Source organism: Chenopodium album, chromosome 17, assembly GCF_948465745.1.
Source record: "Chenopodium album chromosome 17, dcCheAlbu1.1, whole genome shotgun sequence".
NCBI classification, from domain to species: domain Eukaryota; kingdom Viridiplantae; phylum Streptophyta; class Magnoliopsida; order Caryophyllales; family Amaranthaceae; genus Chenopodium; species Chenopodium album.
The window spans coordinates 34476234-34493794 of record NC_137850.1 but is presented as its reverse complement, the minus strand read 5'-3'; the positions used below and the strand labels follow the sequence as shown (position 1 = coordinate 34493794).

The window sequence follows — 17561 nt, the reverse complement described above, 5'->3', positions numbered from 1 at the left end:
CACCATATCGTGTCTTTATTTTCTTATTTCCATTGTTACCTTTCACAACCCCTTTTAAGTTTTAATTTAGTTAATAGCATCCCAACCAAAGGTCTTCTCTTTAGTGTAGACAACAACTCTACAAAATTGCAAACTCAAACTCCTTATGAATATGCATGCTAAGTTAGGGGGTGTTTGGTTCACATAATTAAGGTATAAGATATGAGTTTAGAATGGTTTAAACCCATACCTTACATTTGTTTTATAATTTTAAGAGTTTCAAACCCATACCTCAAACCCCCTACGTATGGGGTTTAGAAACCTTAGGGGGAGGTGAGTTTGACTCATTCCCATACTTTTAGGTATCAAATAAAAGAAAAAAAAATTGCATTTCATAATCATACCAAACATATGATATTAAAAATCAAGTTTCAAACCCATATTACTATTATTTCATTACTGATTCCAACCCCATACCAGTTTGCGAACTAAACGCCCCTTATTGACCACGTAGCCTCCTCCTACTAACCCCCTCTCCCACTTGTCGTACACAGAACTACCAGTACATGAAAATCTTTCTTTTTCTCTTTCCTCCGTCATCGTTACATTCAAACTTCCAAAACCTCAAACCTCACCAACAATGGCGGCGAGACTATTAACTCAACTCCGCCACCACTTCACCACTGCAAATCGCCACCATTTTCTCTCTCCTCAACTTCTCCGACCGATTTCATCGGCTGGACTTTTCTTCCGGCGTTCCTCCGATGTCGCCCAACCTCTGCCGAAAGATCTCACAACCTCCGAAGAAACCCTTCCTCCAACTCTCAGCAAACCTAAAATTAGCGTCAATGGAGCTAAGGATTCAATCAAGTCGTCCTTGAATGAGGGTGAGCTTGCAAAATTCTCCGCCATTGCTGAAACCTGGTGCGATTTCTTGATTTTTCGGAAAATGTATTGCTTAGAATTGTAATGGAGATGTGATTTGTAATTTGATTGTGGAGAATTGATTGCCAATTTCTGATTTCATGAAATACTTTAAAATTAACATGATATTATGCTAAATTGATGGTTTTATTGCATACTATTTGATGAGTTTGATCGATTAGGATGTTTTGGCATTGCCATATTTACCTTGATAATTTGTTACAAACTTACATTACCATGGTGTATTATCTGCTTACAGTTGCTGAGAATGGGGCCGCTCTCCTTGCTAAGGTTTGGTTTTGCAATGTGATTATTTGAACGATATAGTGCGAAATATGTAAAGGATTAAGTTTCTGTTTGTAGGTAACTAGAGGTAAAATGTAGGATTTTTTGAGCAGGAGTTAATACAGATAAGAAGGTTGTCCCCTCTTTCGAACATGAGTTTTGTTTCTTAGGTTCAGTTTGTTTTAACGAAAAACAACAATTTAGGAAACGGATTTTTCATGGAAAATAATTTTTAAGGGAAAACACACTTGTAAAATAGTTATCCTTTGTTTCCTAGCAAGAAAAATTACATAGGAAGGGAAAAATAGGAGTGGAAGGGAGAAGAAAAATGAGAAGAGAGGTAAGGGATGTAAGGAGTAGGGAGAAAAATGTGGCATACCATCCTTTTAGAAGGAAAACATTTTCCTCTTGGTAGAATTATTTTCCACCTTTGGGAAAATTGTTTTCCATTCCTTTACTAGCCAAATAATAGAAAATGAGAAAAATTATTTTTAAGGAAAACATTTTTCATCGAAACAAACAGAGCCTTGCGGTCAAAATTTGAATTTGCTTTGTTAAACCTCACAGTACAGAGCTGTGACAATCACGAATTCAGTTTCTTGGAGATCATCGAGGATGTTGTTGGTTTCGGTTTGCTTGTTATAATCTTATTACATGTTGTGATGAAGAATGTTGTTTTGTTGGGAGGGTTGTTGTGTATATGGTCTGTTAAGAGTTAGCAAAATTGATGTATTGAAGTAATGTGAAATTCTCTCTATTTCTCTGTGTGTTAAGTCTTTGAACATCAACAAATCATGTGATTTTATAAAACTAAATCATGCATTAAATAATGAGTGGTTTTTGTGATGAACCCTCATGCTGTGAACATATGAGCTGTTCCTCATTCGTGAAGAGGAGAGACATTAACCACTTTAACAGCTTGTTTGGATGGAGGGAAATGGAGGGAAGGGAAGGGGAGGGAAAGGAAGAGATGAGTTTTCCTCCATTTGGATAGCAAAAATAGGAGGTGAGGGAATTGGGAGGAAGAGAAATGGAAGGAAATAATTTCCTTCCACAATTAAGAAACAAATCTTTCCAAATTAGAGAAGATTTGGAAGGAAAACATGCTTTAATAATCTCCAGCACATTCTGTTCGTTTGTTACCTCTAACACAAGCCGTGATCTTCCACCGCAGACATCCAAACCATTCTTCGTCTTTTGTTTTTCAAAATTGATTTTAAACTATAAAAAATCAATTTCTGGTTTGAGATACATGATTTCTGGTTTTGATTTACACAAAATCGATTTTTCATGAAATCCGATTTTTAATTTCATGAATCAAGTTTCACAAAATTGATTTTGATCTTCAAAAATTGATTTTCTGAAAATAAAAAAAAAAGGTTTTGATACTTAGAAACCAATTTCCTGAATATACGATTTCTTTTTCTAATACCAACATTCAGAAAATTTTGTTTTGATTTTCGAAAATCAAATTTCAGAAATTTTGGTTTTAATTTGGCAAAAATCAATTATCAGAAATTTTGTTTTGGAAAATCGACAATGAAGAAAATTTGCTTTCCAGAATTTCTTATTTTGGAAAATTTGGTTTTAATTTAGCAAATTCCCTCACTCTCTCTTCCTTCATTTTCTTTGTTATCCAAATGAGGGATTTCCCTTCCTTCACCCCTCCCCTTCCTTCACCTCCCCTTCCTTCATCTTCCTTCCCCTCCCTTTCCTTCCAAAAGTTCTATCCAAACACAGCCTAAAAGCTTGAGGAGCCTACCTTTTAGGTTTGTAATGATTTGAACTCTCCTCGTTGGGTTGCCTAGCCCATTTTCATATTCTCTTAGAAGTTAAATGTGTGATCTGTCTTACTATTTTATCCTATATACTTGTGTCTATACAGTAATATGTATAGCAGGCTTGCAGCTATCTGCTCCATGTCTGTCAACATAATATGATTGGTCTATAAGTCTCTTTGGTAATGAGTTTTCTGTTTATTATTTTTCTAACTACTTCGTATCAGAAAGATTGGTCTTCTTCCTTTTGCGATGAATAACTAAGGAAATCTTGATCTCCGAAAGCCCTTTCCTTCCTTCGTTGAGCCTTTCTCTTAATGATTAGAAGAAGCTTTATTTTACCTGAACTTGGCATATATTTAAAGCATGATTTTATACTAGTTAAGATTGATCCATGAGGGTAATAATTTTTAAAGATAATATCTTTGTTGCAATTAGGTGGGATGCTGAAGGACCATTCAAACCGTTGCATGCTTTAAATCCCACAAGGCTTGCTTTCATACGTTCAACGCTTTGCCATCATTTCAGGTTTAATAATTTCCTTTGGAATTGCATATTTTTCTGTGTTGCTGCTCTGCTTTCTGTTTTTCTCCTTGCTCAATGTCTATATTGATTTTTCCTGGATAATTTGTTCGATAAATAAGAGATAAAAGTAAGAGGTAGAAATAAAAAGTGGAGCTAATACACCATAATTTTCATGTGATTTTTTTGTCTGAAATGGTTAATGCAGAATCATAATTTGCTTTGATGCCTTCATTGAAGGAGAGGTTAAATTGGATTCCTTTTCTTCTTTTGGGTTTGTTACTTGATTCAGAAAAGATCCAAACTGTGCTAGGCCGTTTGAAGGTCTGAAATTTGTTGACGTTGGCTGTGGAGGAGGAATATTATCAGAGGTATATTATGCTTCAGTATCGTGCTCGTTCTTTTCTTATACCTACTACAAGTTTGCTGCTTATTATATTTTTTTGTGTGTTGGTGGGGGGAGGGATAGGTACTATTCTTATGCAGAGAGAATGCTGTGGGTGGGGTCGTGGGGAGAGTGTATAACTAGGTGAGCAGTTAGAGTTCCAGACTTCTAGTAGACCTTGAAATTTTTTGTTGCTACTCTACTTTAAATTTACATGACCATAAATTAAAAAAATAGGTTTAGTATTTTTTTAATTTTTTTTTTTAAAAATGGTTTTTTTTTTTTTTCCTCTATTAAATCAGTAATTATATCTGATTTTATAATATAGGGACCATAAATATATAGCTGGTCACGGGACATGCTAATACTAATTGCTATTAGGAAAAATTGGAGTAAAGGATTTAATATTAAAAAATTGGTTGTATTCTATCTTCTTGATTTGTAGTCTTTTTACCAAATTTTAAAATCTATACGTGCCTTTTAATAATGCTAGGACAATAATGCCATTTTTTAATATCAATTCAACAAAAGAGATGATATTATGATATCAATAATCCCTCCATCTCATTTAAAACACAACATTTTCTCTATTTATCATAAATGAAGCAAGCATTTGCTTTGCTCGTGTGCTTTTGTCTTAAATTTATCAAAAATGAAGCAAGCTGCTGGTTTCCCAAAATTTTGTTTTCTGCTAGTTATATATCATTTTTTTCTTGGTTAAATTATGACAATATGTTCTTTATACAGCCCTTGGCACGAATGGGAGCTACAGTGACTGGAGTTGATGCAGTGGATAAAAATATTAAAATTGCTCGCCTTCATGCTGTATGTTCTCTTTTCGGTCAAGTGTGGAAGTGAAACTTTTTTTTTTTCTTTTTCCCTTTGCATATAGTGTTTTGGCTTGCTAATAGGTGTGTCTTGATTTCCTTGCAACATCTGAATGTATAGAATTGCCTTGGCCTTTATCCCTTTCTACTTTTTCTTAGGCTTCCAGTTTTTTCTCTTTGAATGACATGGGTAATATTGTTGCATGCAAACACTTGGTAGAATGACATTACCTGTTTGAGCATTTAGTAATGAATTAGCCCTAAGGGGGAAGGGTAGTGTAGACCATGCATAATTAGTTGCTAGAATAGACTTGAAGAAGGAAGTCAATTTATTAGAATGAGAATGCCGAGGAATTTAGTGAGAGTCTGAGAGCAATGATTTGAAGAATATTGTTGAGGATTTATTTTAATTTTATTTTACACTTTGGGAGGAACAATCTTAAACACCAATGACTGGTGTCCTCCCTTAGCAAACAACTCTCCCCATAAATAATCTCTTTTATCTTCCTTCACTCCAAAACAAAAGAAATCTCTTATAAACTTCTCAAGATGCTTAGAAACACCAAAAGGAAACCTCTAATGAGGGTAGTATTACAAACGGTATTGAACAAGACTATTGTGTTCTCCTGAATATATGCTGTCTTCAGCGGGTCCTGCCCATCAATTGGCTATTTCTTCTGGTGTCATTGTGTCAATGATGGATTAGAGCTGCAGTGGTCAAATGTATGGTAACTGTATGCCACAAGTATTCATTATTCCCTCATCCCCCATTTGGTTGTCACACTTTCCATTTACTTCCGGCCTAAATTATTTATTTCCTGTGTTCCCGCAACCAAAAGTTAGGGTCCCACGTTCTTACTAGAACAACAACAACAACAACAAAGCCTTTGTTCCAAAATGATTTGGGGTCGGCTAGCATGAATCGTCATAAGGAATCGTACAACAATTTACTAAAAAAAAAAAAAAATACAAAGCCTTAGTTTCACATTCTCACTCATTGAAATAAATAACCATCTACTATTTCCAATCACACCTACTTTTCTATGAATTGATAAGCCAAAGACAACTTATTACCTTCAACTTTGTGCAAACATTCTTGCAATTATTTGACTAGAAATGGAGGGAGTATATATCATCATGAGCTTGGCAGTTCAGTGAAGAGTTTAATTATGATTTATCATTTTATTTAGTTTATTGTGTAGGCTAATTACTGTATTTAATTTCAGTCAGATGTATTGGGCTAACAGTTGTCAATTGACTGAGAATTAATTAAAAAAAAAAAAAATACTTGTCATCGCAGGGTAAAGCTGCTAATCACATGTGCTGCTCTTTGTTTCTCTGCTACTTTCCTCTTATTTTGTTTGTTTTTTGACATTATTCTAAACACAGGAGTCTGATCCAGCCACTTCATCCATTGAATATCTTTGCACAACAGCTGGTATGCCTTGATCTTTTCTACTTGCTATGTCAAATCACTATTATATGGTTATTGAGCATCAATCCCATACTATCATATTTCTTCTGCTTCTGTCATTATGTATCTTCAGTTGGCTAGTGAATGACTCAGGTTTTTTCCTGCATGTTTATTATTCTTTTCAATGGATGTGTGATATTGTATCTAGCTGCTGACTTGCTGTTTAGGTTTTACGTTTACGTAATACTTGTAGCTTACATATTTACAATTGATATGCTTTCAAAGATCTTGTTCTACTTGAATATCATTCCCAGACTTAATTGAACCTTTGAAGGTTTCGTATTAAGAAATGTCTGTGATGCATTGCTTATTTGCCGGAAAAGACTCGAAAAATCACATAAACAGAGTCATAAGTTAGGCCTTATCTTTATGAAGTCAACCATCAACAAAATCATCATAACCCTGCTCTTGATAACACAAGATTGTTTTGGATTGATCTATTGAAACGAACTGAATAATTTGATTATAAATCTACATGCCTTGCCAGATTGGTTCTTCCATATGCTGCTAATTTCTTAACGGTTAGCGTTATGAACTGACATAGCCTGACAGATTTAATGGTGATATTTTTATGCTAAAAGAAGCTGATTATGATTGATATACCGGAAATGTGAACAAGTAACTGATATTCACAAGCATTTGAGAAGTATTGTAATGGACTAACAATTTACTGATTAAACTCACGCCAAGAGGACATAAAAATAAAGAGAGAAGATCGAATCTTTGGTTGAATATACTGAAAACGGTGTTTGTACAAGCTAGAAACTTTAGGATGCCAATCTCTATTAGTGAGTTTAGCTCACAACTCTCCAAATAGTGACTCAAGGATTCACTCCCAAATTCTGCCTACCTTTTCCTTTCCTTTCTCTCCCTATCTATACTAGGCTATAAACCATTATCCTAATAAAACTAGACTACCCATATTGCCCCTCCTTAGGTTAGTTTATTATAAAATACAAAATAACTAAAAGAGAACTCTCATTAACATTCATAATAATTCTCTCTATCTCCAACTAGCTGCTTTATTTATAGAGCTCTTCCTCTAACTAACTGGCTTATTACCCAATCCATTAGATCATAATGCAACTACCTAAACTCCACTCCTTTTAATATCAATTCATAGCAGCTAGGATGCCTTTAGATAATGAATGCGGTTAAGTGAAGCATATGGAGGGAGGTCAAGTAAAGATTGTGATGTGTTGGTGTTTGAGAGTTCTTAAAGATTTTGATCATGATACAACTTTGTAAAGCTTGGATTTTGGTGTAACTTTGAAAGTATTGAGTTTAGTGATGAATAAAGTTGTTCTGGTTCACAAACCTGGTTTCTTGGTCAAAAGCCTTGACTTAAGACATGGGCATGATTATTTATTATTATTATTATTATTATTATTATTTATTTTTTTTTTTATATGTTTGAAGAATAGAGTGATGTATAGAAACACATTATACTTTTCAATTCAAGTGTCTTTGTGTATGTTAACTTACAAATCTGAAGTAATACAAAGTAACTCAACACTTCATTGATGAATAAAGTGATTATGATGTTCAATTACATTTGAGGTTAAGACGTTTAGTTGTAGGTGAAGTTTAGAAAGTGCTTTATTTTGTGTCGAAAATGTTAAATTACTAAGGGATAATCATGGATCGGATACAGATATCCGAATCCAAAAATTCCTATATTCGATATCCTTATCCGATCCAAAATTTCAAATATCCACAAGTTTTTGGATCGGATAGTTGATCACTTTAATAATAGGAAAATTTGACTTTTGGTATCTCGAAAATGGGCTCTATTGACTTTTGATACCCATCTAAAATTTTATTTTATTTTGGTACCTATCAAAGTTTAAAATTATAGATTTTGGTACATCCGTCTAACTTCTGTTACGGTTTTCGTTAGGGGGGCCCATCCATTGTCCTCCCACCTTCCCTCCCCCTTCCCTGTGCTGGTGCCGGCAACCCCACCCCCTCTCCAAACACTAGCCTGCAACAATCCGCACCACAACAGCCACTCCTCGCATCCTCACAACACTACAGCAGCCGCACCAACCACCATTGCCATCCATATACAGCAGCCGTATAATTCCGGCCAACTTCAAACCGCCGGTTAGCGAAAGCAGCAGCAATTTGGACCTAAATTAGGGCTTTTTAATGCTGTATTACTGCCAAATGATGCCGCTTTTGTTGCTGGAGTTTGCGGGTTTCCGGGGTTTGCGGTGAGGCTGGAATTGCTGTGTGCTGGAGTTGCGGTGAAAGCTGCCGTTATTGCAGTGACTGGAGTTGCGGTGAAAGCTGCCGTTATTGCAGTGACTGGAGTTGCGGTGAAGGCGGCTGATTTTGCGGTTGCTGGAGTAGTGGCTGATGGAGTTGGGTGGTGTCAGGGAATGGGCAGCCGAGAGTGGGAAAGGGAAGGGGTGGGGTTGTCGGCGCCAGGGGAACGTTTGGGCATCGGCAGCCGCCACGGGGAGGGGGAAGGGTGGCTAACGGGGAGGGGTGGCAGTGGCTGCGAGATTTTTTTTATAAGTTTTTTTTTTTAATAAATTAAATTATTAATTAATTAGATAATGGGCCCCACTTAACGGAACCCTAATGGATTCTGTTAATTGGTACCAAAATCTATATTTTGTAACTTTGATAGGTTACCAAAATAAAATAAAATATTATATTTGATGGGTATCAAAAGTCAATAGAAGGCTTTTCGAGGTACTAAAAGTCAAAATTTTTATAGTTTAAATATTATTTTAATAGCAAATTGATTTTTGTAAAGGCAATATAACATTAAACTATTTGTTTTATTTTATGTTGTATACCCAATAGTTTTTTTTTTATTTTTTTTTTTATATTTATTTTTATTTTTTAAATAACTGAACAAAGAGATAAATAAAATACAATAGGAATTTCAAAAGTGCAATTAATTTTTACAAATTACCCACCAATGTGCTACTTGCTACTAATTTAGTTATACAATCAATGCTAATTGGTACTCCATCCGTCCCATAATATAGTTCCTACTTTCGTATTTTGGAGATCCAAAATGTTGTTCCTGTTTCTATCTTTAGTTGGTATGTAAATACTATTATACCCTCACTTTTTTAGCATTATTCACTGTACTTTCTAAATTATCCTTGAATTTTGCACATGTCATGTACTTTTTCCATTTTCTCTCTCTAACTTTTGTCTATAATTGTACTTTTCACTTTTATCAATGTACTTCATCTACTTTCTCTTCCGATTTCTTAAATACCGTGAAAAAACATAAATAGGAACTATATTATGGGACGGAGGGAGTACAAAGATAATATTCACCAAGTTAAGATTAAGAATCTCAGGAAGAATGAACGTGGAGGAGGTGGTGATGGGGGGCACCAACCACCCAAGATCCTCTTTGTCCTGGTTTTACTTAACGTGGGTGCTTGATGATTGAAGGATCTGCTGTTCGTGGAGCCACTGTGATAGAGGACGGAAGCCGCCATCCAGTAGATTGCTCACAACCTATGTTAATTAAAGGGAGCTTCGCCCCTGTGTCTTACAACTTGTCTAACGAACCTTTGGAGAGAGAGAGAGAGAAAAGAGTAATTGTATGTTTGAAATCGTGAAATAAAAATGAAATAAGTATTTGGATATTGAATATATCTGATTTTCGGATATCCAAAATTTAATATTTTCAAATAGTTTTGCTCGTCCCTAAAATTACTACTCCCTCCGTCCCATAATATAGTTCTTGCTTGTGTTTTTTCACGGTATTTAAGAAATAGGAGGAAAAATTGGATAAAGTACATTAATGAAATTGAAAAGTACAATTATAGACAAAAGTTAGAGAGAGTGGAAAAAAGTACAAAACATGTGCAAAATTCAAGGGTAAATTAGGAAGTACAATAAATAAAGTTAAGTGAGGGTATAATGATCTTTATATACTATCCAAAAATAGAAACAGGAACAACATTTTGGTTCTCCAAAATAGGAAAACCGGAACTATATTATGGGACGGAGGGAGTATATATATATATATATATATATATATATATATATATATATATATATATATATATATATATATATAGGGGAAGGCTCTCGTGAGAACTTCTTCTATATGTGAGAATTATTCTCATGTAAGAACACTCTTTATGTTCTAAATTTTAAATCTGATGTTCTAAACTTTTCCTCAGGTGTTCTAAATTAAATCAAATGTTCTAAATTAATATTCACATATTCTAAACCATAAATTAGTTAAGTTTGATGTTATAAATGTTAAATAACTTGTTTTAAAATTTTAACTTATATGTTCTAAATTTTATAACGTGTGCTCTAAGATTTTTAATTATATGCTCCAGATTTAATTTAAAAGTGTATGCTCTAAATTTTACTCGAATGTTCTAAATTTTTACTCACATTGTCTTTATTTTATAGAAGGTGTTCTAAATTTTTATTCACATGTCTGTAATCTTAAATCAGATTTTCTAAATTTAATAAAGTAGATTTTCTAAATTTTTACTCACATGTTCTAATTCTTAAATCAGATGTTCTAAATTATTACTCATACGTCCTAAATTTGAATTTGAGTCACATGTTCCAAATTTTTACTTGTATGTTCTAAATTTTTACTCACATGTTCTAAATTTAAGATCAATTCTCATATAAGTATGAATTCTCACATATGGGCCTATTCTCACCGGATCCCTCCCTATATTAATTTTGGTAACGACACTTGTCTTGGATCTAAGGGAGTAATTTACAATTTATGATCGGAATTTGTGTACTCCTAAGTGTCACACGTAGTTTTGACTTTTAAGACCATAAATACTAATGATACAAATTCACTTTGCAAGGTATAGTAATTTTTTGTAATCTTGTATAAATGTAATGTCCATATCATTGTAGTTAAACCTCTTGATTTCCATGCAAGACCCAAATTATTGTCGTATAAGTGTATTTTCTAAATATTTACTGGTTTAATTTGCTCATGAACTCAATAAAGAAGATAATGGCCTATTGCATTATTTTATATGTACTGTTTTGTCCTTTTATATTATTCTGAAATCTGTGCTATGAATTTCGCTCATCTTCTAGATATCTGTGTGTATGTATATGTATTGACAACTTTACTGATTTTTATACAACAGAAAAGTTGGTAGAAGAACAGAGACAGTTTGATGCGGTGCTTGCTTTAGAGGTATGCATAATTTGATATTAACTTGATTTCTTATAATTTGTATTTTGTTTCTACATACTTCTTGCCCGAGTGCAAGTTAAGCATTGAATGTTGCAAGGGCTGGTTTTGTTGATGGCTAATTCTGTTATTATATCTGTCTTAGTCTAGTGAGATCGTGTTGATTCCTAAAAAATGAGAATTTGAGACAAGCTAACTATTTGAATAAGCAATTCTAATTGCCAAAGGTAATTAGTGGCAATGTCCTTTTTTTTTTCCTAGTAACTTGTCCCGAACTTCTACATAATGTACTTTAGGAAGAAATCTTTTATAATGAGTGATACACAAGTGGAAAAAAATTTAGTCTTGTAAAGACCGTAATTTACTCACCTTATTTCCATTGAAAAATATTCCCTCTGTTTTGTATTAATCGCAATACTTTCCTATTTCATCCGTTTCATATTAATCGCAACACATCCTTATTTAACAAGGACTCACTACTATTTTATTATTTTTCTCTTCTTCTAAGGCACTAACCCATTTGCACAATTATTTTAATATTCCTTCTCCTACCAACCCCATTTAAATGATTTATTTATTTATTTTTGCTATTATCTGCTGCTGACAATTAAATATATCCCCACTAAATTTATGTATGCACAATTGGCCTTGAACTATAGTTGCACCCCAGAACTTTAACTAGTAGCTAGTAGTTGGCACACCATCAACTATGTATTGGGTGCAACATGTGCTATTAATTACTAGAGATATGTTAGTTTGAGTGCCAAAAATTACCCATTAGTGGCACGTTCTGCCCCCCATTAGTAGTTTGAGCTACTAATTAAAGTTCGGGATGCTTGGTGAACCCAAGCTATAGTTTATGGTGTTAGGCCAATTTTAACTCCATTACATATTATTTGCAATAATTGTCTTGGTCCATTCTCCAAGGCAAAATTTCTTAAGGGGTGATTAATATAGTAAGGGGCATGTGATTAAGAAAAGTAGGAGAGAGAAAATTGGGACCAAGTTTTAAATTTAGAGGCATGTAGATATGTGATTATGAAAACTTGAAAAGTAGAAGAGAGAAAATGGGGACCAAATTCAAATTTTAAGTAGGGGCATGTGAGTAATAAAGTAGGAGCGAGAAAATTTTAAGTGGGAATATTTTAGCCATAAAAGAATTTTTTTTTTTTTTTTTTTTTTTTCATTTTTTTTTTTTTGGCAAATAATGTGTAACACCCATTTAGAGCATCACAACCATTAGGCTCCCTATAATTTCTCTATTCTCACCTAATTTTAGTCCACATCACTTTCCAATAACTTTGGAACATCCACATTGGTGGGAAAATAGGCTCCCCATTTAACAAAAAATGAAAATGGGGACCTTCTCACCAATGTTATTGCTTTCTCATTTACTAAATATTTTTGGGAGGTTAACTTGATTGGAAGCCTCCTAAAAATAAGGTGGTCCCAATTTGCACAATAGGTAGCCAAAACCCACTGACCATTCAAAAACGTAAAAATAATAGTTGGTCTAGTAGTTAGGACGGGTCTTGTTACTTTCGAGATTTATGGTATGGAATGTGATGAAAAGGATTTATCTGTAGGTACCTTATGGCAAAGAGGTTGTGCACTGCAAAGCTCACTTGAGAATTAATATGTAGCCATTCCTGTCTAGTATATTATAATTTGTTTTTATTCTTAGTGTTCTGGAATTAATTGCATTGTGTTCTCTTTAGGTGATTGAGCATGTGGCAGATCCTGCTGAATTCTGCATGTCGCTTGCAGCGTTAACTGTTCCTAATGGAGCTACTATGATTTCAACAATTAATCGTACCATGCGAGCGTATGCTACTGCCATAGTTGCTGCAGAATACGTTCTTCACTGGGTATGCCTCTATTGACAATAGGCTTAGTTTCTAGCCTTGTTGATGTTGTGAACAATGGGGCACACCTTGTAGGCTTGTATGCACAAGACCTACACTCGTGTTATTTCTCTTGCTATTGCTGCTTAGGTTGTTGGTAATTCCACGTTCGATTTTCCATATGGGTACACTTCCCTTTTACCCCTATGGTTGTTTAAAATGGCAAAAAGTATTTATTATAAAAAGTTTTATTCGTTACATTTGTCCTGATCACAGAAATTCAATTGTGGCAACTCATTCTGCACAGTTGTCATTTCCACTCTTTTTATTTGCTCCTTTTCTCTCTTTTTTGCCGTTGCTTTTTTTTTTTTTTTTTTTTTTTTTTTTGCTTTTTTCTTCCTTCTCTGGTAAATAGAAGAGTATAATTTATTAGCTTTTTTCTTTGGCATAGCAAATTGACAAATATCATTAGTTGAAGAAGCTGATTGAGGTAATGTCTACTCAATAAGATTTTACTAATTATCTAGTGAATCTGACGAATGTCTCTTGAGAAATGGAAATAAGGCTTATATCTTGGTTATAATTTCAGGAAGTAGACTACTTATACTGTTGATATTTGTGTCAAAAGGTTAGATATGGTCATATGGGTGCTAATACAAAAATTTTGAGAACAGCGATAGGTAATGGTACGCTGTAAGCAGTAGTTTACTTCGTAAAGAAATAAGAGCTAGATTTTGAGTGGAAAGTAGTATCGCACATTTTCTTGTCGTCTATATACTGCTAGTCTGCTACTATAACACATTGATGAGAAGGCAGATAGCTTAAGGGTTAAAAAAAAATTGTTGCAATAGAGAGAAATAAGGGATAAAAGGAAGAACAAGGACTATGAATAAAAATTAGAGAAAATTTAGGAAACAATGGCAATCGGCAAGTTGGCGACTGTGCAACATGCGTGGCCATATATGAAATTTGGAAAGATAAAGAACCTTATGGTCAATGGAGCATTTAAAAATACCTAAACCTTGCTAGCTTTTTTAAACTTACTCATGGTAAAAAAAAAAAAAAAAAAAAAAAAAAGGGTATATTAAAGTTTCCATCTGGCAATGTCAAGCTTAAGTTCGTATAATATTTAATAGCAAATTATTGGATAAGACAAGTCTATACAATTAGGCGGTTATATTCTCCCGAATTCTTTTTAGGCGCCATTCTATTCCCTTGTATGAGTTAAACTTTTCAAAAGTCACCCCATAAATTGTACATCGGTACCTGTTAAGCTTAGAAGTACTGTATATGAAACGTGATCCTTAGTCTTCACAATAGAGGTTAGAAAACCATTGACCTGAGCCAGTTGAAATTGAATTTTCTTGTCTCAAGCTCTGGCTCATTGACCTTATTATGTTTCACATGGAGTAAGACTATGCCTTACAAGACTTTGATATGCTCCTTGGGTCAAGCTCTGTACAGCCTGGTCTTGATGAGCTGAAGACACTTTATTGATGTCTGCTTGAAGATTGAGGAGCATGCTTAGAAGTTAGAATTACTGTCAGATCAAATTGTGTGACTCAAGAAGGATGATTACATTTGAAGAGATGAGGTCTATGAAGATAGGAAAATATAGCCTCTAATGACTTTGTATATAGTCGATGAAACTACGATGTTATGTAGCCAAGCATTATATCAAGTAATTAGCTAGTGTCGCCTAGCATTGAGCTTTCTGCAATCGATGCTAATATAAATCTGCCCAGTTGGTTTTTTTTTCCTTGTTCAAAACTTCTATGTTCCCTTTGAATTCTGAATTCCCTCTTGAGTTGGAGTTTGATTTGATATATCTTGTTTTTTGTATTTAATCTATGTTATGAATGAAAATTAGATGTTGTGGCAAACTTCAGATGTTATGCTTACTATTATGTGTATTGACCTGGACTTATGCTTTGCAGCTTCCAAAAGGTACACATGAATGGTCAAAGTTTCTTACCCCTGAGGAACTTGTCTTGATCCTTAAACGAACTTCTGTTACTGTAAGTTGAATGATAGGTCTAATAATCATATAATTTTACTATCCTGATCCTCTCCATTTTCCTGGCATGAGAGTTAGTATTTTCCCTCTTCCTTAACTTTTTTTTGTCCGTGGTAACCCTGATATTGTATGATGTTGTGTTCATTCCAGGTCCAAGAGATGGCTGGTTTTGTGTACAATCCGCTGTCTGGGAAATGGCTTCTATCTGATGATATAGGTGTAAATTTCATTGCATATGGAACTAAAAGCTCCGAAGAATAGCAATATAACAGAGGTTCTTTGTTTTCCTGTTCTTGAATTGAATGAAAGATAATTATGCCATAGTAATACTATAGAGTTTTGTTTTTGGCTGAGCTAGAAAATTGCTGATATCCTGACTATAATGGACAGTACTGGTGTAAATATTTTTGCAAGCTGCATAAAGAGGGATTTAGTTTACTTAGAATTATTTAATAAAAAGCTCGCTACATTTTTACCACCTCCTAGTTCTCCTATTATCAAATTTATTGTTAAGACATGTTCAAGATTGGAGTTTCATGCTAGCCTGTTGGGATTTTTGTCTTTAGACTGTTACGCATTGGATCGCTTCATGCACTTCCACTCTTTCTCCTAGTGTAATCAAGAACTATACAAGACAGTGAAAGTGTTGGGAGTTTGGATTGAAGTGCAAATTATATGGAGTATCGCTGTATTCTGATATGGTAAAATGTGACTGTAAGCCAATGTGTATTCTGATACTGTAAAATGGGACTGTAAGCCAGTGTACCAATGTGTATTCTGATACTGTAAAATGGGACTGTAAGCCAGTGTATGTATACGGCTTGTAGGTTCTTCAATCTCAATGCTACAAATATGAAATACTTTTTCCCAGGAAGGAAGTATGGAATCAATAAACGGCAAGCATCAAGAGTGATTTCTTACAATATTGCTGAATCAAAACTAATTCCCCTTTTGTTCAAAACTAATCAAGAGTGTTTCCAAACAGATTCTCCAATTACTTGCTAAGTAGAATTTGTTCTTTGGCCCTAATTGGGGGGGGGGGGGGGGGGGCGGCGGCGTTTGGTTCAACAGAAAACCGCTAACGTTATATAATACTTTCTTCGTTATTATTTAGTTAACGCGTTTAATTTAGACACATATATTAAGGAGAGGATACAAAATAAAAGAGGATGAAAAAAGCATGTGGGATAGACTAGTAAATGCAAAGTCTAAAATTTACCTAAAAAAAAGACGTGTTAATTAAAAATAAACTTCTTAAAAAGGAATACATATTAACTTAAAAAAACAGAGGTAAGTAGAAGTTAAACTGTTAGAGCCTATTGAGTTTTTTTTTATATAGACTGATGGCTTAGTACATTTAAAAAAATAAAATAAAAAATAAAAAATAAAATAAAAATGAAAGAACGTTTATAAATTTTAAAATTTTGGACGTCCATAAACACCACTTTTATTCAAACACAAAATAGTATACTCCAGCAACACCAATTGTGGAGCACCAATACCACCAAATAAGTATAGCATCACAGTCAAAGTTTATATAAAAAAAGGGATACAAAAAAAGGTAGAATGAACAAATTAAACTGAAACACATGATTATAGACAATTGAAATAACAGATATAATTAGTTGGAATATTGTTTCTTGTATGAGACTAATTATGCATACATAGGATGTCCATTTTACAAACCTCTCATTTGGTCCTTAGCATTTTTTTTTTACCACCATCTAGGTAGCTACTATAATAAGTCAAAGTTGAATAATCAAAATTTACCAAGCTAATAGTAATTAAGGTAAATTTTAACAATGAGGTATCCATCTAGTGGTTAAGACTAAAGACCCCTTATGATAGGTTACTTGTTCGAACATCACAACTATCATTTGTAATTCATTTGCACCATGAATATTTTTTATATTTTTATCCATTTATATTCCTTTGAGGGGTCAGTCCATTATTTATGGTTCTTGATTTCGGCTAATTCCTGCCTCTTCTATATCTTGAATGTGTTCACTTATATAAATGGTAAGTCAAATATTGCTGCATTTTGACTTTTGAGAATTTTTGACGTGTTATAGTTTTTGTTTATTTATTTATTTAGTTAGTATACAATGGTGGTAAAGTAGACAGACAAATGTATATCTTTCAACTTTGTAATCTACACAATTCAAGTTCCATTCCAAAAGGTGCTGTTCAATCTCTTCAATAATTTTAGATATGGTATACATTTCATAACCCCAATTCTCAAATCATTATATATTTTTACTTGACATAGAATTATATTATATATTCTTTGCCAATTCTACATAATTCTTTGTAAGTAATCATTGCCAATTCTATTTATATGTTAAGCAAGTATTTAGTA

The 17561-nt window shown here is 33.7% G+C and overlaps 1 protein-coding gene across 1 annotated transcript; it reads left to right on the top strand.

Annotated features, from left to right (window-relative positions):
* Positions 1-536: 536 nt before the first annotated feature.
* On the top strand, positions 537-15680 carry LOC145587824 (ubiquinone biosynthesis O-methyltransferase, mitochondrial-like). Its single transcript, XM_081644501.1, has 9 exons — positions 537-903; positions 3405-3494; positions 3781-3859; positions 4621-4698; positions 6090-6138; positions 11295-11344; positions 13060-13209; positions 15123-15203; positions 15353-15680. The coding sequence occupies exons 1-9, from the start codon at positions 620-622 to the stop codon at positions 15461-15463; spliced, it is 972 nt and encodes a 323-aa protein (XP_081500627.1). The 5' UTR covers positions 537-619; the 3' UTR covers positions 15464-15680.
* The last annotated feature ends 1881 nt before the right edge of the window (positions 15681-17561 follow it).